Source organism: Vicia villosa, linkage group LG3, assembly GCF_029867415.1.
Source record: "Vicia villosa cultivar HV-30 ecotype Madison, WI linkage group LG3, Vvil1.0, whole genome shotgun sequence".
NCBI lineage: Eukaryota > Viridiplantae > Streptophyta > Magnoliopsida > Fabales > Fabaceae > Vicia > Vicia villosa.
In genome coordinates this window covers 47859864-47884604 of record NC_081182.1, presented here as the reverse complement: position 1 = coordinate 47884604, position 24741 = coordinate 47859864, and the positions used below count along the sequence as shown (strand labels likewise).

Below are 24741 nucleotides of genomic sequence, written 5' to 3'. Positions count from 1 at the left end.
AAAATTTTCTTAAAATTCGAAAATGCACTTCCGAAAACATCAAATGAGGGTATTTTCGGAGATGCATTTCCGAAAACACCCATTTTTGGGGGTTTCGGAAATATACTTCCGAAAAAAGACAAAAAAATAGCAAATTAGTGCTACTATTGAGAAAGATCACTCAGCTTCCTACTTGGCCCTGAACTAAATCCATAAGGTGCACTTCCATTATTTCCACTCTCAAACGAGCACTAGGTCCATACATAGCCTTAGCTGCTTTATCATAAGCAAGAGCAGCTTCATGTGTTGTAGAGAAAGAACCAAGCCAAAGCCTATTTGCTTTCTCACCAACATGTTTACCATTGATAGGTTCGCGGATCTCAGCGACCCATTTACCCCAAATCCTCTGTCTAACTCCTCTGAAATTGCAATCTGAATTCTGAGGACCACCTTTACCTCTCATGCACCCTTTTCTCGAACCTTTTACAGGAACTTTGTGAATCTTTTCAGCTCCATTATCTCCACTACCAAGTTTTTGTTGTTGCTGCTTGTTGTATTTCTTCCACTTCTCAAGAGTATCTTCCACTGAATCCCTTCTTTCGCCATTGTGTTCTTCTCTTGCGTGATTTCCTTTTTCTGCGTCTCAAGAGGAGTTTGTTATTTTTTTGTCTTTTTTCGGAAGTATACTTCAGAAACCCCTAAAAATGGGTGTTTTCGAAAATGCATCTCCGAAAATACCCCTCATTTGATGTTTTCGGAAGTGCATTTCCGAATTCTGGGAAAATTTTGAAAAAAAATATTTCGTAAATTCATTTCCGAAGTAGAGGTATTTTTGGTTTTTCGCGGGAGGTGACCCCCATAGGGGGTGAATAAAGAAATTCTCAAAAACAATTCTAAAGGTATAGAATTGATTCTAAAATGATTTTGAGGTGTTTGATTTTTATAAAATTGAATTCATCTATGTTAGGGATTTATTCAAAACTACGTTTACATCGTGCGTTTGATAAAAGCAAGGATTTGTTGCTTCAGAAAATCATGATACATATACTTTTAAACGTACGATAGCGGTAACTGGTTGGGAAATCAAACATAGGCGTCATTATACTTTCAGAATTAATTCTATTTGAAGCTACAATTAGCTTTTGAATTTAAATGTGATTTTTATAATGAAATTTATTGTTCAATCCACTGTAGCATAAATGTATTCAAAAATAAATCACTTTACATTCAATTCACTTTTAATAAGAATCAATACTACAAAATTAATTCACTTAGAATCAGATCCGTTCACCGCAAAACCAAACATATAAGTATTGATTTAGCAGATTGGTTTAGTTCAATTTTTTTATTTTATTTATGTGTGGCGTAACATTTCATTTAGAGATGTATTTAATTATATCATGCCAATTAAATATTTATTGGGATAGTTTTAGAATTAAACTAAAAAATTATATTGTCGAGTGATCGGATTATATGCATATGTCAAAAAAAAAACTTAAACTATCATTACAAAGATGTTAATCTATTTTTCAAATGCGAAAAATCGAACAAAGAATGAGCATATTTAATATAATTGAGTGAGTCTTTTTTAATTTGAACAAAAGTTAATGTATTTAGTCTTCTTTTTTTAACTAAATACATCAATTTGTAAATATTTGTATTTATATTTCAGAACTCATTGATACAAAGTGTTAAAGTTATCGCACTTACATATTTAATAATTATTCGTAAAAAACAAATTAAATTAATTTAACGTTTGAATCATTCGTGTATCGTCCAAAAAGGTACATGTGTGTGTATGTGTTTCCCCTACAAGGGCAGTGAGATTTAGAGACCCTAATATGTATATTACATATTTGAGGGTGAGGGTTAACTCACGATGGCAAGTAACCTTGTCTGGTGGTTTTTGAGGTTGTTTAATGGACCAGCACACGTGAGATGAAAGGCTCTGCTAGTGGTCGGCGCACCTAGGTTGCAGACAACCGAGCATGGTGATGTTGCTAGGGTTACTCGGAGCTGAGTGATCTTTGAGTAGTGTTGGATAGTAGTAAGTGTGTATGACATGTGAGATCCCCCTATCTATTTGAGGGGTAGTCTATTTATAGGAACTCTTGAGGGCTAGTGTTTATGCCCCTCTATACGTAGTCTTAATTGTTCCCCTTTATTAAGGAGGTTATTGACCGGCTATATTTTTGGAGTCAACATGGACTTTCTCTTATTAACTTCTATGTTGGACGAACTATGTGGGCGACTCCATTGGATTTCGTCTGGAAGGCCCATTTGTTTAAGCGTTGGGCGCCCTAATCTAGGACTTTGCCAAATAGGACACAGACACTGTAGCAACCGGCTTAAAAATTTATGTTTAAACGAGTCGTCACTCACTAATTGTTTTATCCTAATGAAAGGACAGTGCAAGTGAGAAACCCTTAAAATAAGAGATCTGGATAAGTAGGTAAATTAGGCAAAGGGAATGTGTTGGGCACCCCTTACCTTCCTTGTACTCAAGAGGATCCATTTAGTCTTTAGGTTTTAAAAATGAGGTTTTGGGGTTTTTTATCGTTGTTGTTTATTAAGATCAACGGTTTTGTTATTGTTCGTCAAGATCAACGATTTTGTTGTTGTTCGTCAAGATCAACGATTTTGTTGTTGTTCGTCAAGAACAACAACTTAGGGAGAGTGATTTAGGAATTGTGGAATTTTGGATGATTGTGGGTATTTGATAAAAAAATTGAAATAACCATTAAGAATCATCATATGGTTTTAAGAAATAATTAAAAATAACAAAATTGAAAGTAAAAGGGGGCCTCATATGAAATCATCGGCCAAAATAGTTTTTTTGAAAATAAGGTTTAAAAAACATAAGTGTTTGTAAAATTGCAAGTTGTGAGAGATTGTGTGTGTGTGTGTGTGAAATTCTAGAATTTCAGGGTGATTGTTGGTGACAAAATAGGGTGAAGAGAGCCCTATTTATGGAACTAAAATTTTGGCCAAAAATAAAAAACCCAAAAATAAAAAACCCAAAATTATCTTGCTCACCAAGATTAAGAATCTCGACATACTTGTGTCCAGGTATAAAAAAGATTAAAAATAACCAAAAAATAACGAAAGTACACCAAGTGAGATTCGAACCCACGATCTCATGCTTGAGCAACCTCTGCTTCTTTACCAACTGTGTTATCTCATTTATTCGAAATAGAGAACTAGTTGAAAGTATATGAAGGTTATGTGACATTTCGTTAAAAATACAAATAATTTTAAATAAACTATTTTATATTTTTAAGTAAGCGGAACGAAGTAATATCCAAACCAAATGTTTAATAAAAACCCAAAATAAACTAAAGAAATTTATAAAACCCAATTTTGAAAATCATTTGAATTTTCTTCGAAATAGGGCGGGAAAACTTGGGGTATGACAGCTGCCCCTATTCAATTACTCTTTGAAGAGTGTGACGGGGCGCAGTTCGCGCATGTTCGAATCAGAGGGTTATTAAATAATGGAAGACCCTAAAATTCAACCAGTAAATTGCAGCTTGATATGAAAAAGCATGAAAGGGACGTGGGTGGCGCAGTTAACCTATCGATGTCTGGAATAAGATTCGACATATCGATATTTTCTAAGAGACTGATCCAATAGATATGCGAAGAGTATTTAACGTAGACTTATCATGACCTAGAGGGTAAGTGAATGAGGGTGTCGACTCTATTTTTGCTAAGGGACTAATCCAATAGAGTTGAAAAGGTTTGAAGAACACTTGCTAAAGATTAGAGACTAATATAGCAGGTTGTATTACTGAAGTAGATATCTAGGGAAAAGATAATGCGGGATCAATCTTATCTTTGCTAAGGGACTAATTTGATAAGATTGATGAGTTGGATAACATATCACTGCTTAGAGACTTATGTGAATAGTTATGGTTTCCCGTGTCTACTACAACCTAGGGAGTAAAAGTTGCAGATATTCACTTTGTTTATGCCAAGGGACTAATTAAACAATGTCGAATGAATATGGAAAATAACTGCTAACGCTTGGAGACTAACATAGCAGATTGTATCATAGATTTTGTACATTTATCGCTATCTAGGGGATAAATGACGTGGATTTGAAATTTGATATTGGAAATGGTGTCGGTTGTGTTTGTCCTCAACCAAGACTGAAATTTGATAATGGTGCCGGTTGTGTCTGTTCTCAACCAAGACTGGAATTTGATAATGGTGTCGGTTGTGTCTGTTCTCAACCAAGACTGGAATTTGATAATGGTGTCGGTTATGTCTGTTCTCAACCAAGATTTGATAGTATAAAAAATGCTAGATTAACACATTTATCACTGCAAAGGGAATGATGTGATAATGTGGACCAACTGATCACTGCTAGGGGACTAATGTGATAAATTGTAACTTGTTACTGCTTGGGGACTAACGTAATCAAGGAATGTCGTAGATAATCAATTCAACCACTTTTCGAGGACTAACATGATTTGATTAGAAGTAGCTTATTACTACTCGGGGACTAACGTAATAAGTTGAAAGTTGATTTGTTACTGCTCGGGGACTAACGTAACAAGGAAAAACGTAGATAATCAATCAATCACTGCTCGGGGACTAACGTGACTTGATTGAAGGTAGCTTATTACTGCTCGGGGACTATTGTAATAAGTCAAATCGTAGACTTTGTGTATTCACCACAACCTAGGGGGTGAACAACACTGGCTTAAAAAGAGGATGAATAGTCGCTGTTGAGAGATTAATGCAACAATATCGCATATTCGACGTATCTATCACAACCTAGGGGATAGATAACATGGACATTAACTCAACTTACTAAAGCTAGGGGACTAACATAGTAAATTGTATCGCCGACTTTGCACATTTATCGCTACCCAGGGGATAAATTTATGCGTGTTTTGTGAACAAAAAAACTTATTGCTGTTAGGAGACTAAAGCATTAAGTTATATCGTAGATGTTCATATACCTACCACAACCTAAGGGGTAGATACTTGGGTTTTTAGATAATCTACTATTGCTGGGAGACTGACGCATTAGACTATATCGTAGATCTTCTAGTGCACCTACCATGACCTTGGGGTAGATAACCTAAAAAGAAAGAATAACCTATCGATGCTAGGAGATTGGCGCATTAGGTTATATCGCAAAAGTTGCATTCTTATCACAACCTAGGGGATAGAAGATAACTTATCGTTACTGGGTAACTGATGCAATAAGGTATATCACAAATTTTGCAAACCTACCACAACCTAGGAGGTAGATAATACGAGTTTGAAAAGGTAACTTACTAAAGCTCCAAGACTAACATAGTAAGTTATATCGCAAATATCACATATTTATCACAACCTAGAGGATAAATAATGCAGAGTTTGATAATTTGTTGAGGCTTCGAGACTAACACAACAAATTATACCGCTGACTTCGCACACCTACCACAACCTAAAGGGTAGATACTACGGGTTAAAAAATAGATAACTTATTGCTGCTTCGAGACTAACGCAATGAGTTATATCGTAGATTTGTATGTTCACCACAATCTAGGGGACAAACGTAATAAGTTAATGATTCATCACTGCTTTGAGACTAACACGATGAACTATAACTCATATCTTGCATACTTATCCCAACCCAAGGGATAAATATGGTGAGTTTTGAAAATAACTTACTAACGCTTCGGGACTAACATATGAAATCATCGGCCTCAAAAGTTTGAGAGTAACACCAATAGAAGATAAAAGGTTTGGATAAAAAGGTTTTGAAAAATAGTGTGAAAAAAAATTGAGAATCGTAGTGTGTGAATTTTGTAGGAAATTGTCGGTGAGAAAAATAGGGTGAAGATAGCCCTATTTATAGATGAAGAATTTAGGTTAAAAACTACCAAAAAAGAAATTGTCCAAAAGAAAAAAACCCAAAGTTTGATATTTTGAAAAAGGAAAGAAAATTAGTGAAAAATAAGAGGAAAAATGCAAAAATGTGAGATAGTGGGATTCAAACTCGTGACATTGTGATTACAATCTTTGTTCCCTTACCAATTGTGTTATGTTTCTTCACTCAAAAAAGGAAGCCAGTTGAAAGTATATAAGGACGAGCAAGCAATTGCTATTTTTAAAATATAAATAATTTTTAAATAAACTATCATATTTTTAAATAGACTTGAAAACAAATATTTATAAAACCCAAGATGTCAGTGTAAATAAACCAAAGAAAATTAAAAACCCAAAATGTTAGGTAACCCCATTGATATAAGTAATTTGAGGATTTTTGGGTGTCCATCATATGTGTATATTTCCAATGAGAATCGATCTAAACTTGACCCCAAGTCAAAATATTGCATCTTTATTGGCTACAATAAATGTGTGAAGGGTTAAAAGTTGTGGTATCCTATTAAGAGGAAGGTGGTTGTCAGTGGAGATGTTATATTTGATGACCAGACAATGTTGAAATAGTTAGATGTGACAATTGTGCTAGATATTGAGGTAGCAAATTCTATCCAGGACAAGATTCAAGTGGACATTGAAGAGCCACCCGTGAGTCTAAGGCAGATTGTAACCCAACAACAGGATGAATTAGGCTCATATTCATGTGGAGTGCAAGATTCATAAAAATGACAAGATTATACACTTGTGCGTGATAGGGACCCTGTCGTATTACACCTTTAATAAGATATGGGATTGAATACTTTGCAGCATATGCTCTTATTACCAGTTCAGGATACCCTTTTATTTTTTGAAAGGCTATGGATATCCAGGAGAAAGATAAGTGGATGGGTGCTATGGTGGAAGAGATGGAGTCTTTAAAAAAGAACGAGACATGGGATCTTGTTCAACTGCCACAAGGAAAGAGAGTTATTGGTTGCAAGTGGGTATATAGAGAAAAAGCCAACAATAATAGAAAAAGAAGGGGAAAAGTTCAAGGCTTGACTAATTACAAAGAGGTATTCACAACAGAAGGGGATTAATTATGATGATATTTTCAATTAGGTCGTCAGACACACTTCTATTAGAGCAATATTGACCCTGGTAGCCAGCAGGAATGTGCATTTATAACAAATGAATGTGAAAACGAATTTCTTCCATGGTAATCTAGAGGAGCAAATCTACATGAAGCAACCAGAGAGATTCAATGATACTGGACATGGCAGACTTGTTTGCAAATTAAAGAGGTCTTTATATGTCTTCAAGCATCCTCCAAGACAGTGGTACAAGCGCTTTGATTTATACATGCTCTGGATTGGTTATGGAAGGTGTGATTATGATTGTTGTGTTTATGTGGGGAGCCTTGATGATGACTTTTTTACTTTCATATTACTTTATGTTGATGATATGTTGATTGTTGCCGACCATTTGCATGATGTAAATGAGTTGAAGACCAAGTTGGGTAAGGAGTTTGATATGAAGGATCCGGGTGCCATAAAAAGGTTTCTTGAGATGAAAATTCACAGGGACAGAGGAGCTAATAAATTTTGGTTGTCTCAGAAAAACTTTGTTGAAGGTGTTTTGAGCATATTTGACTTGAGTAAAGCAAAGCCTGTGAGTACTCCATTGGTGAATCGTTTTAAGCTCTCTTTAGAACAATGTCCAAAGACAGACTCATAGATTAAAAATATGTCTAAGATTTCTTATGCCATTGTAGTTTGGTTATTAGATGTATGTTATGGCTTGCACTAGACCGAACTTGGGAAAAGTAATTAGTCAAGTGTGCAAGTTCATGTCTAAGCTAGGGAAGCAACATTGGAAAGCACTCCAGTGGATCCTAAGGTACTTGAAGGGTACAGTAGATTATGGTATTATGTTCAACATATATCATATGTGGATTCTGACTATGCTAGTGATCTGGATGATATGAGGTCTATAATAGGTTATGTATTTACTCTTGTGGGGGTCTATATATTGAAAATCATTATTTCAATCCATAGTAGTCATGTCTATAAATGAGGAAGAATACATGGCAGTAATTGAAGCCGCGAAAGAAGCATTGTAGCTTACAGGGTTAGTGAAAGAGTTGAGTGTTGAGCAAGGTAGAGTTCAGTTGCATTGTGATAGTAAAAGTGACATCTATTTAGCAAACAATAAGGTGTATGCTAGGACCAAGCATATTGATGTGTGATTCCACAAGATCAAGGAGTTGTTGGCGTTTGAACAAATATTATTTCAGAAGGTTCACACTTCAGAGAATGCAGCTGATATGTTGACCAAGCCAGTCACCAGTGACATGTTCAAATACTATTTGGACTTGTTACATTTTTCTTAATGTAAAGCAGGAGGTGTACCTCCCCATTTTCCAGGACAAATCGTTATGCAAGAAGTATTCATAGGGGTTTGATATTCGTCAAGGTGGAGATTGTTGAATATGGCTCATATTGTTGAGATAATTATAGGTTATTGAGATAATTATGAGTTGTTGAGATAACTACATGTTGTTTAGAGAATATCTCATATTGCTGTAATAATTAATTATGGATAAAGATAATTGTCGGTTTAGGAAAACTAGGGGTTAGAGTTTTAAATAAACTAAAATCTTATATTATATATATATATGACTTCTAACAGTGTAATCTAAATACAATGTAATTTACAAAACATAAATAAAATGAACTATAATTACTCTTGACCGAATTGTATAAACAAAATTTGTGTATATTTCTCTCTACTATAATTTATATTCGCGTCTCTGTTCTAACATGTAGTTTAAGTATCACTTAGCTAGTTGTGAAGTGATAACATTTTATAAGATCTCTTCATTTTACTAGATGGTGAGAATCCAATGATCATTTTACTATATGGTTAGCCAATGAGCATTCTTAAACATCATTCTTAATCATTTTACTAGATAGTTAGCACAAGCATTCCCCTCCTTAAGAGTATGAAATATTTGAACTCTTTATTCCTCAGAGAGATGCTCTTTAATGTTGTGGAGAATCGCTATATAGTGATGTCAAACATTAACCGACTCTGAGATAAACTTGATAGTAGAGTTGAAGTTAGAATAACACATCAAGTCTTTGATGTCAAGTTCTCAGGTCATAAGCAAACCATGATATAGCGTCATCAGCTCAACATGAAGGATGTTGAAATAATCTACATTACCCGATAAATTATGAAACCAAACACCATCATCATTTCGAATCAATCCACCAAAACTTGAGACACCGAGATTAACGAGGCTACTGCCATCAACTCTCAAAATCATATTACTACCTTTGTGTGCATTCCACGAGATCGTTCTCGTTGTATGAGACAAATTATGCTTGAGAAAATATTTAGCTAACATATTAGCATAATTCACTGTAATGAATTTCAAAATACAAAAAGATATCACTTCATTAGCAAAATACAATTTACTCTTAGCGCTACAACCACCAACAAGAAGGCAAAAAGATAGAGATTTCATCAATGTCATGTCTAGTCCAATCATATAAATTATCCCCTTGGAAGAATATTGGGTCCAAGAAGTTAATAGATTTCCAAAAGCGAGTAGAAAATCCACACTCTCAGGTAGTGTAAAGTCATCTCATCTTCCTGATTGCATATAGGACAGAGAATCGTTTAGAGCATATCACGATGACACAACATTGACCTCGTAGGAAGTGACTTATGTAAATTTTTTCAAAGGAAGAATTTCACCTTCTCAAGAGCAGGAATATACCACACCCACTTCCAAGAGTTATTGTCTATTATATCATAAATAAATTCAAGTCTGTTGATCTAGTTATAATCATCCCAAGCAATTTAGATATTGAAGAAGATTTAGAATCAATTTCACTAATAGATGCAAAAATATTACCATAAACATCCTTAATAATGTGGTCAAATTCAACTTTCTCCAAATGATCTTTACACTCTTTCATGCACATATCTAAAAGTTCTTTTCTCTCTAGGGAATTTTGAGGAATTAGTATGTTTCCCCGATCATCGCACATATTACCACCATTATGTAAATTAAACAAAAGAAAAGTAAGGTAAAAACGAGAATACATGAAGTTGTTTCGTAGATGTTGGTGGTGTAAAGGTTTAAAGGACCACTCTGGGAGAGAGTTTCCAAATATTCAAATTTTAAAGAATGTAGAGTTTGGAAAAGAGACGTTTGGTATTTATCCACTAAGTGTTATGATTATGAAACGGATAAGAAGGCTATGTAATTTAGAATCATAATGAGCTTAGTTTTTTCATAATAAGGCATCATTACGAAGAGAGATAAAAAATCCCATGAAATATTTAAAATCAGTACCAATTTAACGCTCCAACATATCATCCAGTAAAGACCGGTGGTCAGGATCTAGTCGGATCAAGATCGAGTTGGGACAGGGTTTGCATGGACGTAACAAATGCCAAGATTTTTGATCCAAACTAGTCACCCTTACAGGTCTTGTGCTTAGGGGGCTTATGTACATCTCGTATTTTTAGCTTAGTCGAAATATCTCTTTTAGTTCAGATGAGATGATGGTTTAAATATACAAGAATTCATACGATTAGAAAAACCATGATAGAAGCTGATTTATCGGGTTAGTAATCAGGGTCATGAAGGATCCGAATAGATCACTAGAGTCACACCATGATAGAAACTTGTTTGCCATGTTGGTAACCCATCATAACAGTGAAGAGGCAGTCCAAGGTGTCGCATGGAGGTTACGAAGTTGGTGTTTGATCCATTCTAACTCGTGATTAGTGGTAATTATTGAGACGACGGACGCTACCTTGAGCATTTAATCATGAGAAACGTAGAGGGAGCTCATTATGGCTCATTGTTGAAGGAATCAGATGGTTAAAACAAAGATTATATAAGGAACACCAAAGCAAATGTTGAGGCTTCTAAAAATCATCTGACATAAAGACATTGATAAAGTAGCACACTAGAAACAAATTTCCAACATTTGTAATCTCACCTGACTAACATCAGGGAGATTATCCAAACAGTTTTTTTGCAAGAACATATATCATACAAATTCTCTTTCCAAATTAACTGACCAGGCACCATAGAATTCAAATAAATAGGGAGCGCTTTCGGCGGTCACAAACACCCGAAGGAACATTTGTATATAATAAATTGAAGTTCCAATTTGCACCTTGTATATATCACTCACCTGCATTTCCAAATCGTTGATATCCACATAGGAAACCTGCTCCGCTAATTTCTTACCCCGGGCCAATTGGAAAATCAGAAAGAGAATTTCTCATCCTCCAATATAAATTCAAAACAATCTTTAAGAGTATGAAGAGCTTTCATAATTACATTCTAAGTAAGTGATCTAAATTTCTTTTTCATACTAAGGAACTTTTTTTCACTAATGTTCTTATGTTTCAAAACTTGCACTTATAAGAAATCACAATTTCTATGGAGACTCCAAACCAGCTTACCCAACATGTCTTGTTTTTTGAATCCCAAAACAACATAGCTTCTTGGTCGTAGTGATTTTGTTTTAGCCAATGAAATGCACACCCGAATTTAAATTACATTTTTACAAAAATTTCTAACTATTCTATCAATAAAATCACAATCACAAGTTGGCTAAGTTGACCACAATTATTGATTAATTATTTAATGATATTTTTAAAAATTTAATGACTTATTAAAAAGATAAAGTGAAAAACCCTCGCCAATAAATTGGAGAGTGCCCAAAAAAATAGAGTAATAGGGATTTTGTCAAATGGAGTATTTTGAGATTTTTTTTTAAAATGGTATTATTTAAAAATAAACCATTTTTTACCATAAGAGTTTTTCAAATGCTTTTTGATCAATTTTTTTTTTTTGATACAGATGAGGGCCTAGGCCCGAAAGAAAACGCAACTTGATCAATTTTATTCGCACAACCTTTCGACTTCTGCATGCATTGTCATTGAATACTCAAGCTCTGAGAAAAAAATTGACCTTCGTCATTTTTTTACTTGATTGCGCCATTTCTAGCAAGCGTTACGGCTGATTTTTGTGTATTTTGCTGGCCTTGGTTGAAGATAATTCTGATATGTGTTTTCATTTTACTCGTCACCTATTTCACTGAAATACATCATTCATTTTACAAGAAGTAAACCTTTAATGATACAATTCATTTACAAGACTTCTAACTAGGGGATAGACAATGCTTCATTTTGATAGCAAAAAGAGATTTCCATTTTCAATACCTAACGATCAATCATTAATAAATACTTTTATTGAATTTTATTTCCTATATATTTTCTGTTTTCCTTTCTCTTCTCGTACATGTACAATTAGTTACGTTATTAGTTAAGTATTGCTGAAATCAATTGCGTAAAGAAGAAGAAAATATGATTGTGACCCCATCAGTATGAAACTCCTAACACAAAAAGATGCAAGTTGCATTTATTATAGATAAAAACAAAAAATACCAAACTGGAGCCTCTACAAGCAGCAAACTTATTTATAGCAAACACCATAATAAGTTTTAAAAAGAGCATAAATCCATCAATGACCACGATCCAAGAGTAACTTACATTACAAAACGGATGAATAAACAAATCATCAGTTGTTTGACATGCACAAGTCAGCCATAAAGCATGTGCAGACTTCAGTGTGTTCCCTTCCCTCAATAAACCACACACATGTTGAGTGTTTTTCCTTGTCTACTCATCATGCATGCTGACTGCTTTTTTCAGGATTAGCTGGATCAGCTTTATCAGGATTAGCTGGGTGTCTTTTTTCATGATTGAATCGTACCACAATGCAAGTAATGTTATCTGCACTACCGCGATTAAATGCGGCTTCTGTTAACTTCCGAGCAGCTGCCTCGGCTGCCTCTTCCGCCCGGGCAATAGAAACAGCGTCCTGTTAAAAGTAAATGTAAATAACTACTCAAGTACCAATGAGAAAAATAAGCCCGGCATAGCAATTAAAAAAGAAACCCTCACTTTAGCAGAGAAGGACAAAAACATTTTATTTGGTATATAATCATGCCAGTTTGGCAACACAATAAATCGAAGTTATTATCTTTGTTGAATAATATATGGGCAATATAATGATAAGATTAGGTTCTGAAAGTGGGAAAACATGGAGTTTCCCCCTGCCAAAATATACATCTCCGTGCTTATTATTTTTCTTGTTTATTTTACCAATTGTATTCGTTACCGATGCCAATCAACTCCTGCATGATTTAGAGGGGAATATATAGCCATATCTGTAAGCAACAAAGAGTACAGGGCTAAGAAAGAAGACCAATCTTACATCATTCTGTACTACATCCCAGAGTCCATCACTTGCAAGAACAAGCACCTCGGTTTCTTCATCTATTTTCTGCTCCTGAAAATAAATGAGGAAAAAAGGCAGAATGTGAACATAATAATAATAATATAATTCTTCACTTCAACATGCAATCTCTTTTATAATACAGATGTTATCAACATCATGGAAAAGAAGTTAAGGCCTCCTGCATCATCAAAGGAAAATTGATTATCTAATTGTTTTCTTGTTACAGTTGCTGTGAATAAAATATTTAATCTCACTTGGCATGCTGTAATATGGGGAGTGGCTTCCAGAAAATTGAAAATCTTGCTTACATGACAATTTTTTTTGCAAAAGCATCATAGTTCACAGGGTATAGACATAATACACATGGATCTTAAAAGAATAGAACACTGCAATTAAAAAAGACTAATGCCATAAATGATTTTAAGCATTTCTCATTGTAATCAGTGAAAACACTGTTTTCTATGAAAAATCTGTAAAAAAAAAGGCAATAACAAAGTGACATTTTAGTCTTTACTGTTTTATTAGTCTTTGAGAATAGGAAACAAAATTAAAAAAAAAAAAAAAAACAGAAACATTTTCTCAAATTAAATAGTCCATAATAGTTTCTATTAGAGAAATTATCCACCCTCACTGTTGGGATTGCGAGGAAATGATCACTTGCTTGAACCATCAAATAAAATAATAGATTATATATCTTTGAGGTACACAAGGTAATCAAGGATCACCTGGATCTCAGGTTCTGCTACAACAAACGGCTTCAGCATACGGTTGCCAAATGCACGAGACATTGCCAGCACCCCTCCAACTCTCCAAGTACCTGACCAGAATATAAACACAAGTGAATGTCTCTTTCCTGAGCTACTCATTCCATTTCTTAATCAAATCATATCCCTTGGATGGCCAGAAAATTTTAAGGCAGGGATACAGAGGCATACACCAAATGTCAATATGATGTACATTCACTCTCATTGTTACTCAAAACACAGAACATGTAACAGAGTAACAGACACAAGCTAGAAACACATTTACAAAATAACAATGTAGTTTACTTCTGTGGTTCAAAACTTCCACGCATGTTAAAAACATATTAATCAAACAGAAGATAATACTTCATGCCAGTCATCTATAGTAGTGAGTTTTCTACTTAAAAGCCATGTGTTACCTGCCCACATGACAACACCCCCAGCATTCTCAATTCTCTTCCGCTCGTCACTTCTATTAGGCTTATGATCCTCAGAGAGAGCAATTGCTGTCAAAAACGAAATCTCAAGTTTAAGAAGTCCGTACATGCTAATAGTTATTAAAATGTATTTAGATGAAAGTAAATAAGAAAATTAAGCATACACTAATCCAAAAAGCAGGCAAGGAAACCCTTGTCTTGTTAGAAATGCTTTAATTTCCATGTGGCCTCTTATATTTATATTTTACACTATTAGCATATTTCACACTATAAGTTTTCTCCTGAATACGTATCAGTATATAAATTTATTTTTATGACTATATATGATATGAGAACTTAAAGACTACCAATATTATTACTTAGTTAGACAAGAAATGTAATGTGAATAATTAGTAGGTAATCTAAATATTACCTTTTCCAGCTTTTGATATTACAGTTCTAGAATCTCCAACATTAGCAACATAAAGATGGTTATCGACCAAAACAGCTGTTGAAGCAGTAGAACCGTCATCCCGGAAATTATCTTTTACAGAGTCCAGAAACTCAGCATCGGTTTTCTGATATGTTTCACCTGCAGGGTTACTTAAGTTACAATACATGCACGTACAGATAGTGAAAAATTAAAATCACACCGAGCAGGAACCAACCCTAGACCCCTTCAGTGAAATAGGACCAACACAATAAATGTGCACTCAATGGTGCTAAAGATGTTAGATTTGACAAGAATGTATAAACAAATGGTAGAAAGTGACATGTCCCGTTAAGCCAGCTCGGTTGATAGCTGTAATGGGACATCCGACTGCATGGGTACAGGGTCGAACCCGCGACATCCCACTTATTCACCTTTAAGAGGTGAAACTACTAGACCAAAAATATAAATGGTAAAAACTGACATGTTCTCAATATTACAAGAAACCACAAATGAAATTGGAGACCAAGAGCATGAAAACACACTTATAGCCAATTTGGTATCCGTCAAAAACTTTGGATGCTTCGTGAGATTTTCAAATAGATGATCCTTCAAATACTCAGCAGCACGAGAACCACCATGACCTGTAGAATATCAAAAATTCATATAGACACTCACGGACAACTACAAACAGATAAACACGCACCCTATTGAGATATGCATGATAAATATAATTATTGACTTAGTTAAAATATAGATAACCCATTTCATGGTACAGATAAAATTGTGTAAGATCAGCATTCAATGTCAAAAATCCAGTGTCATCAAAAATCCGCAATGGCGATTTATGGTGGTTTATGGTAAATAACGGCCGATATTGCGGGTTTTTCTGCCATAATCCACTACAGTGGTGCCGCAAAGTGGCCGGAATGGCAGGAATTCTGTTCTATGCCATGGACAGACATCCCGGCATCAACAACACTGAAAATCAAACTGCTTAAAGTATTTGCATTTTTAGTCCTTTCCATCAACTAAAAATGGAAAATAAATAGAGGGCTGCGTTGAGGGTTCGGTGGAACTTGATTCAAGAAGCAGGTTTTTGCAACTATATTTTCGAATAGAGTCAATATGCTTTGCATTTTGCATGGTATGGGCTAGTTTTCACATGTTGAAAGTTCACATGGACAAACTCCAAATTTGAAACTTCATGTCTCTATTTGCTACAAGGTTTCATGAAGACAGGGTTAGTTAGCAAAAGATACAAAGTGGTGCAAGATATTTACTTTTTTTCATTTTATTTCTGTCATTATTTTTATTTTTCTTCGATTGAAGATAAACATAGGGAAACAACTTTTAGAGTTTGAGGCAAGCTTTTCTGCTTAGGATTTGCAACATAGAACATGCTCACTCATTTTACCTCAAAACATGACATATACAGCCACAAACATGTACAACCCAAGAACCATTTTTTATACAGTATTTAATGCTATGAACACAATTGGATGTTATACTTTTTTTTGCTTGGGGTAAGAAACAAAATACTAAGTTGCAATTTGTAATATTGGGAAACTAGTAATAAACCAGAGTTGGTTTAAGCTTATTGTTTCATGTTTCCCTGAAATTTTAGAATTATTCTCTCAGCTTGTCATTTTGTGTATCATGAAAAAGCTTATTTTTTCACATGTAATGCCTACACAACATGGATAGTCAATATTATTATTTAAAAATATGTCGGAAACTTTTTTGAGTTGCCTAGAGAGCTAGAAAGATTTGTCATTCTAGCAAGTAAGTAATGAGGCTGGAAATTTTTACCATCAAATATTCCAAATAAGCTCACTGAACGACCGTCAATGATTGATGTCTTAACATCATAGAAATCTTCCATGGTCACTCTCTTCCCTCTAAAGCTTGAATACCCACAGACAAGTCTTTCATCTTCACTGCCAATTAAAAATTCAGCCAAATAAGCATAACTTGATCATAATATAGGATAGGAAAAAAGCATAAAGTACAACACAAATCCAACCCCTCAACCATTCTTCCACTAAACGACCTACTAAAACCTCACATCTAATGGAATTTGGTCTGGATGAATAAAGATAAATTCAGCTTAGGAATGTCCAGAGAGTAGAAACAAGTATCATGAATAAAACCCCCTTTCCGATTTAATGTGCTACTGGTCAGTATTCATACTTTAACCACTAATAGTAGCTAATGACTTTTTGACAAAAATTACAATCTGTCATAGCTCCTAGTTATTCTTCCGTCTAATTTTGTGCGAACAAAGATACAATCCAAAATCAAAAGATAAATCAGTGCATTAGCTTCACTGACTTGAAGATCTCTTACCACTAACTACACATGGTATACATTTTGTAAGATTGCATCCACCCAATTATATTGTGTGTTTTTATCTCGTATTAAAACTGCATCTACAAATCTCACTTCAAATGGACAAGCCACTTTTCCATTTTGGTAGTGTAATATGAATGAATACTCATTACTTTGGATGAGTGGTCACACGAGATAGAATCAAGAATAAAATCATTGGAGAAATAATAGGGATAGATTCCATAGTAGAAAATATGGTAGAATCTTTCTATAAGTTAATTGGTATATGTGGGAAGTAAAAGTAGGGGCACAGATGAGCTTTTGATGCAACTGAACAAATAAAACTGATCCATGAATTATCAATTAACTTCTAGCCCCATTTGGTAAAAATAATCGAACTTCCTAAATAACAACCTCTTTTAGCTAACAGATAGCTCTAAAACCAATCGTAGTAAAATTGATTTTATTTAAAAAATCTTAAAAGCTTCGACAAGCCAAACACCCACAACGTTAGAGACCACGAGTCACGACCGCCACTCAACAGACAATACTTTGATTATAATCTTACAACGAACAAACGGGAATATAAAATATTGAGAAAAACTCAAGTTCCACATCGGAAAGAAATAAGGCTTCAAAAGAATTTATAAACAGTTGTAGCCCTAACCTTATCAGCCAATTTTTTAAGAATGAGTTACGCTCGTTACAAAAACGTAATTTAAAAGCATGCTACTGCAATCCAGGCAACAACAAAAAAGGAGAGGATCAAGCTATTTCCCTCCTCGCAAGCAATATACATTTCCCGTATATAAAATCCAGCAATAAGTTCTCAATCATAGCACGAGCAATATACATTTCCCACATATAAAATCCAATAAGCAACTCAATCATAGCGCGAGCAATATACATTTCCCGCGTATAAAATCCAATAAGTACTCAATCATAGCGCGAGCAACATACATTTCCCGCATATAAAATCACATAAGCAAATAGCAATAAAGATCAAACGGTGAAAAATGAAAACCATATTAACCTCTTCCATCCACCAGTAACAAAACCAGACCGAGCGGAATCATCATCTTTCTGCGACGCCGTATCCATAGAAGGACCAGCCCTAGTCGACATAGAACCTGTATCAACCATCATCCCTAGATACCTCTTAAACACACGATTCGGAAAATCAACAGCAACTTCCTGACCAACTCTAGGCAACAAACCCTTCCCAACAAAGCTGAATCGCAATCTCCTGTTCAAAATTCCAGCTCGAACAAAAATAGAACTCACACACCTGCCGCATACCATCTACCCTAGAATCACATACATAATTACATCAGACATCAACCATAATCAACAATAATCAACAATAATCAGCAATAACCGAATCAGAAAATGCGAAATCGATGAAATCAACGAGATCAACGATGAATCGCTACTCACATTCACATTCAATACCAAATAGTAATACCTAACGATGCATTCGAAAAACGAGATTAAGCGAGATAATTAAATGATTAAGAAATAATAAGCGTGGATTATGATCTGATAATGAAAAGTGAAATCTGATTGGGATTGAAAGAGGGGGTGAAAAAAGGAACAAGTGTGAAGGTGAAGTTAGAGCCGCGTGTTCAGCATCTCGTTAACTGAATTTTGGTTCTGTGTAGAATTAAAAACCGTTTGAATCTAAAAGGGATAGATAGATGAGGGTTCCAGCACAGGCTTCCCGGAGGACACTTGTGACAAGAAGAGGCTTATTTTATTTTTCTATATATATAGAGTTTAATTTTCTTTTTCAATGTAATTTTTGTCAAATAAAAAATATTGGATCTACATACAAGAGCTTAAAGGTAGTGTACTGTCAGTTTAAATTTTTTTACACAGTCAGTGCATCACAACCCTTAAAAATTAATACTTTAAATGTTATTTAAAGAAAAAGTCAAATATTTATAAAAGTTAACTGTTTGAATTTCACTGACAGTGTAAAACTGCTTTACACTGTCGTATATTTCCATTAAATCCTACGTACAAATACATAATAGATAAAAAATCATGTAAGAAAAAATAGTTGTTTGAATTTAAAAGCTACAAAATCATTGAATTTAAAAGCTACAAAATCATCATGGACCCCCTTTATCTTTTTCTGTTTTATATGTTTGATATTTTTTTGTGTTGGAGACTTTCTTTTTCATCAAGGAAAATTATTAAAGTTCCATCATCCCAAGAAACATGTATCTGCATTATACTGATATCGTCTAACATTGTGACAAGCGATACTTCATATCTCTTTCTATAGGCTAAGACGAATGACCCTTAAGTTTAAGAGAGCCTCAAACCTAAACAGATTTATTCTACTTTTATTCTTTTTAGAAATACCACAAAAGACGTAATATTTGTAAAACAAAATCTGAGTCATTAGAATGGGATGGAGGGAATCGACAAAGTCCACCAAAAAGACAATATGAGGCCTTTTCGGACCCCCCGCGTAAAAAAAAAAGTCACATATTCCCCTAACACTTTGAAAAAGTCACTCTTAAAACATTTGACAGGATATGTTACCAAAAATACTAATGTGTCAATGTTTTTCAGATTTTTTCATTATTTTTTATTTTCACTTGTATTTAGTCACTTTTACTTGGACAATTATACCCTTGGGTTAGAAACAAAATAGCTTCATAAAGGTCACCTGTATTGGGTGGAATCCCTAATCTATTTCTCCTTTTTACCTATTCTATCGTTTTCTCGTGTTCTATCGGTGACCATCTGTATTTCATCTTCTTTGTTCATCGGTTTCACTCAAGATCAATGAAAATGTTCAGTTGTTTACGGTCAAGCATGTCCAGCATAGATTCAAACGACAGAAGAACTCCTAAATGTGGTCATAATCTCCCCATGAAGTTGTTTATTTCAAAATCAGTTGTAAAATTTGGTAAGAAGTATTGGAAGTGTAATTTTTTGGGTAAAGAAAATGATTGTGTGTTATTTCTTTGGCATGATGAGTTTTTTAGTGAAAGAGAAGCAAATACAGATGGAGAAGTGTTGGAGTTTTTGAAGCAAATGGACAAAGAAATTGCTAGAAAGATGGAGGTATTAGAGAATAAGGTTCAAGGCTTAAGGAAGAAGATGAATTTTCTGATAGTTGTGATTACTTGTAGCTAGTTGTTCTTTGGTATAGGGTCATGTAACAGACAATAGGTGAGAAGGAGAAATGAATTAGGGATTCCATCCAACACGGGTGACCTTTATAAAGTTGTTTTGTTTCGAACCTAATGGTATAATTGTCCAACTAAAAATGACTAAATACAGGTGGAAATAAAAACTAATGAAAAAATATGAAAAAACATTGACACATCAGCATTTTTGGTGACTTGGCCTACCAAAGAATCCATGTGACTTTTTTTTTACGGGGGTTTTCAAAAATGCCCCATATGACAGGGGGATAAATAGGTATTGACCTTATAAAGTATTAATTGTAGTTTTAGTTAGGATGACAAACAAGCATGCTTGTCCTGGTTAGGTTCGCTTCGTAAAAGTCTACAAAAAAACAAGACAGATGGACATAGTAAAGGGGGGAGCGGGAAACTTAATGATGATGACACTCTGTCATTACGTAATATTAATGAGTATTATGGGTGTAATTGAGTTATTTTTTGAGCAAAATATGAGCTAGAGTGAAGAAGAGATAGGAAGAAAGTGACGAAGTTGAAGAAACAGAGCAAAACCGAGAAATCGTAAAGAAATTGTGAAGAAACGAGTATTTTTCAGCATAATTTAGATCATGATGTATGTCTAGTAATTTGATCATATATGGAGTTTCATAACTCAGATTGAAATAATACTTTTTGCAAAAGAAAGTTAAAAAAAGATCTAGCCACTAGAATTATCGTGGTCGCGATAACACTATCGTGGTCGTGATGGTACACGGTTTTTGCGGTTTTAAAAGGAAAAGTGAGTTACTTTTGCAAGGGTTTCAGTTTTGACAATAGAAAGCTGCGCCCTTTAGTTCTCAAACAAGGATTTAGAGCAATTTGGAGTCGTTGAAGAGATAATTTTTCCTTAATTTTCATGTACGCTTCATCTAAATTCATAGTATTTCATTATTTAACTATGAGTAGCTAGATTTCTCTGGATTAGGTCTTAGAAGATGATCTTGATTATATTCTATTGGATCATATGATTGTTTGATGTTATTTAAATGGTTCTGATTTTATAATTGCTATTCAATTGTTTTTATTTTAAATGCTATTTGTGTGTTAACAAGCGTGCAAAGTGAAATTGGATTAGTATGGATTATTGAATGTAAGTCTATTGATCGGAAATAAAGAAATTGTTCAACTTAAGAATTAACTAGGGATAGGTAATTATAAGTTGTGGCTAGAGAATTAAGGCGCGTAGTTCGCCTAGTTTTACTTTGAATTTGTCTAAGAAATTAGAAAATTGTAGTCTAAATTAATGAGTTGAACACCAAGGAATTAAATAATGCACAACCATTAATATGAGAAAATTAAGAGATTCGAATAAGATCTAATCGCTTTCTTATTATCGTACCTTTTAATAACTTTATTTATGTAACTACTTTTCACAAACCAAACTAAAAAAATCATCATATTTACTTCAAAAAACACAATTACGACCTTGTTAGAATTAGCAATCCATGTGGAGACGATTTCTTTATTACTTAGACATGATTAGTTCACTTGTTAATTACGTCAATAAGTTTTTGGCATCGTCGTTGCTGGAGATTGTTGAGTTATTCCAACAATGTAATTTTTGTGTTTAGTTTGTTATTTTAAAATTTTTAGATTTAGTTTTGAATTTTCTTTGTTGTTATTTATTTGTTGTTTTATCTTTATTTTTGTTATAGTTTGTTTTATTTTTATTATTTAGTTTAATTTTAATTTTTCTATTTCTTACATTTTTATTTTTTATTTTATAATTTTATTGTTATAATTTTTTTTTTGTGAATTAATGCAGTGCTACTTATGTATTTTCTTGTTGTTTATGTGAAGTTAAGGATAGAGAAGACAACGAAAGCAACCTGAAAATCATCTCGATTAGCATGGTTAACAAAGAGAGTACAAGCAGAAAATGTCACAACCAATACACTGAGGCAGACCATGGGAGACAGTTACAAAATAACTGACGTTGAGCGGGTATCTCTCGGGTTCCAACTGATTAATCATGTTTCTTTTGACATTTAAAATGTTGTTCTTGCAGGTTTAAGAGACAGACAATTTGATGGAAGTGCCATTAGAGATTCATGGGAACATCTGACAAGTTTTTACGAGACATGCTCTATTTGCAATCTAGACGGGATAACTGAAACTCATATCAAGTTGAAACTTTTTGGATTTTCATTGACTAGAAGAGCAAAAGATTGATTTCATTATCTACCATTCTACCGAGTGTTACAATTCAGATATGGACAGAGTTAGAAGACAAGTTTCTAGAGAGGTATTTCTTTAATGCTCAGTTTTTAAAAAGGAAAGCTGAAATTTCAAATTTCGATCAAGATGAATATGAGTCATTATCTGATGTGTGGGGGAAATTCAAGTTATTACTCCGAAGATGTCCAAATTATAATATGAGTGTTATAGAATAGATGACACGCTTTATCAGCATTCTTAAAAATCCAACAAGAATCCTTCTAGATGTCTTAGTTGGAGGTACCTTAAGAACTAAGAATGAAGAAGAGGTATAAGAGTTGATTGAAAGCACGTGCCAAAATGAGTATCGCTCAAGGGAGCGAACAGTGAAACAAAAAAGGTATTCTTGTTGTAGGTTCGAATACAACAGTGTTAGTATAACTTGAGGTAATATCAAAATAGTTAGCTGCATCCACCCTCAGTCAAGCAAATGTGAGTTAAGTTCAAACACTCAAGTGTGGTTTCTGTGGGGAAAGACATGCTAATGGCAATTATGTACTAGAGGGATATACAGAAGAGGCGTATTATGTTGGAACCTTTAAAGAGGTAATCCTTATTCTAATAGTTACTCCCTCCGTCCCAAATTATAAGAGAAAATCACTTTTTAGATTCATTGAATAATTAATGTATCTGGTTTATATATAGACCAGATACATTAATTATTCAATGAATATAAAAAGTGATGTTCTCTTATAATTTGGGACGGAGGGAGTATAATGCAGGTTGGAAAGATCGCCCAAATTTCAAGTGGAGTAACAACCAAGGAGTTCCTCACTTTCCTCAAACTCCACCATATGAGAAACCATCACCACTCGAAGAAGGCTTAACCAATTTTATGAAAGCCACTCAAACAAGTTTTGAACAAGTTGGAAAGAGTAAGAACAAAATGTTTAAAACCATTCTATTTGCTTCAAAAAAATGTTTAAAACCCAAAAGGAGATGGAAAAGAGCAAGATACCATGAGCAAAATTACTAAAGCTTCGATAAAAAATTTAGAAATTCAAATTGGTAAATTGTCTTGAAAAATGGAAGCACAAACTAGTTTAAGTGGGGAATTTGTTGGAAACACGATCGACAACCCAAAAATGAGAGTTGAAAAGCCATTGATTTGAGAAATAGAGGGACACTCTCAAACCAAAAGGTTGGTGATGAGAGAAAAGAATCAAGTGAGGGTGATAAAACGAGTAAAAAGAGGTAGTAGTTGAAAAAAGGTTGAAAAAAATTAGAGGAGAAGAAAGTGAGGATGGAGTTAGATGGGACACCCTTGATAAACTCATAGACCAGAGAAATAGATGTTGATTGAACTCAACCCCGAGCTACTTGATTACATTAAACCACCTTACCCGGTCTTAAAAAAGAAACCAAAGAAAGGAATGGAAGTGAGTCAATTCAAAATTTTTATGGAGATGCTGACAAAAATATATGTTAATATTCCATTCTCTGATCTCGAACAAATGTCGGTTTATGCAAAATTCATGAAAGAACTTTTATTGGGAAAGCGTAAATTAAAGTATGACAAGAATATCACTTTAGCATAAGAGTGCAACACAATCATTCAACAAAATCTTCCACCCAAACTCACAGATCCATGTAGGTTTACTATCTCATGTAATATTTGTTTACTAACTATTGGTCATGATTTTATGATTTATGAGTTGGCATTAATTTAATGTCATTGTCCATGATGAGAAAGTTAAATTATGGTGAACCAAAGCCAACTCAGATGACTCTGACATTAGTTGATAGTTTTATCACCTATCTATACAAAGTTTTTGAATATGTACTGGTTAGAGTAAATTATTTGTTTGTTCCCAATAGATTTTGCGATTCTTGACATGTCAGAAGATTCTAAAACACCATGATTTCTCGGAAGACCGTTCTTAGCAATAGATAGAGCTCTTATTGATATGGAGACGAGATAATTGATTTTGAGATTCAACAGAGAGCATGTTATGTTTAAGGTGTTTGAAGCCATGAAACATGAATAAAAAAGAAAGAAGCCTCAATGCTATAAAGTTGATATGGTTGAAGATGTAGTCGAGGAAGTGTCTCCAAGTGAGTCGACTTTGTTACCTATTATATATATAATGATAAATTATATCGACACTATTAAGGAATAACACGATAAAGAATTCAATGAGTATGCGCATGTCATATCAAAGAGTGAGACCTTGAGTAATCTTGAATCAAGTGTCTTAATGTCCTCAAAAGTTCAAAATTT

The 24741-nt window shown here is 34.1% G+C and overlaps 1 protein-coding gene and 1 pseudogene across 4 annotated transcripts; both read right to left on the bottom strand.

Annotated features, from left to right (window-relative positions):
- Positions 1–160: 160 nt before the first annotated feature.
- Positions 161–3211, bottom strand: LOC131658003 (putative dehydration-responsive element-binding protein 2H; annotated as a pseudogene).
- Positions 3212–12273: 9062 nt separating this feature from the next.
- Positions 12274–18855, bottom strand: LOC131661318 (probable protein phosphatase 2C member 13, mitochondrial). Of its 4 annotated transcripts, none has more exons than XM_058930818.1 (9): positions 18538–18855; positions 18134–18407; positions 16582–16709; positions 15315–15413; positions 14773–14931; positions 14343–14429; positions 13906–13997; positions 13157–13231; positions 12274–12760 (listed from the first exon to the last, which is right to left on the bottom strand). In XM_058930818.1, exons 2-9 carry the CDS (start codon positions 18400–18402, stop codon positions 12566–12568), a joined length of 1104 nt encoding a protein of 367 aa, XP_058786801.1. In that variant the 5' UTR covers positions 18403–18407; positions 18538–18855; the 3' UTR covers positions 12274–12565. The 4 variants fall into 4 exon arrangements, with proteins under 4 accessions (XP_058786801.1, XP_058786802.1, XP_058786803.1 ...); XM_058930819.1 differs by having other exon boundaries at positions 18134–18402; XM_058930820.1 differs by having other exon boundaries at positions 18566–18855.
- Between the last annotated feature and the right edge of the window lie 5886 nt (positions 18856–24741).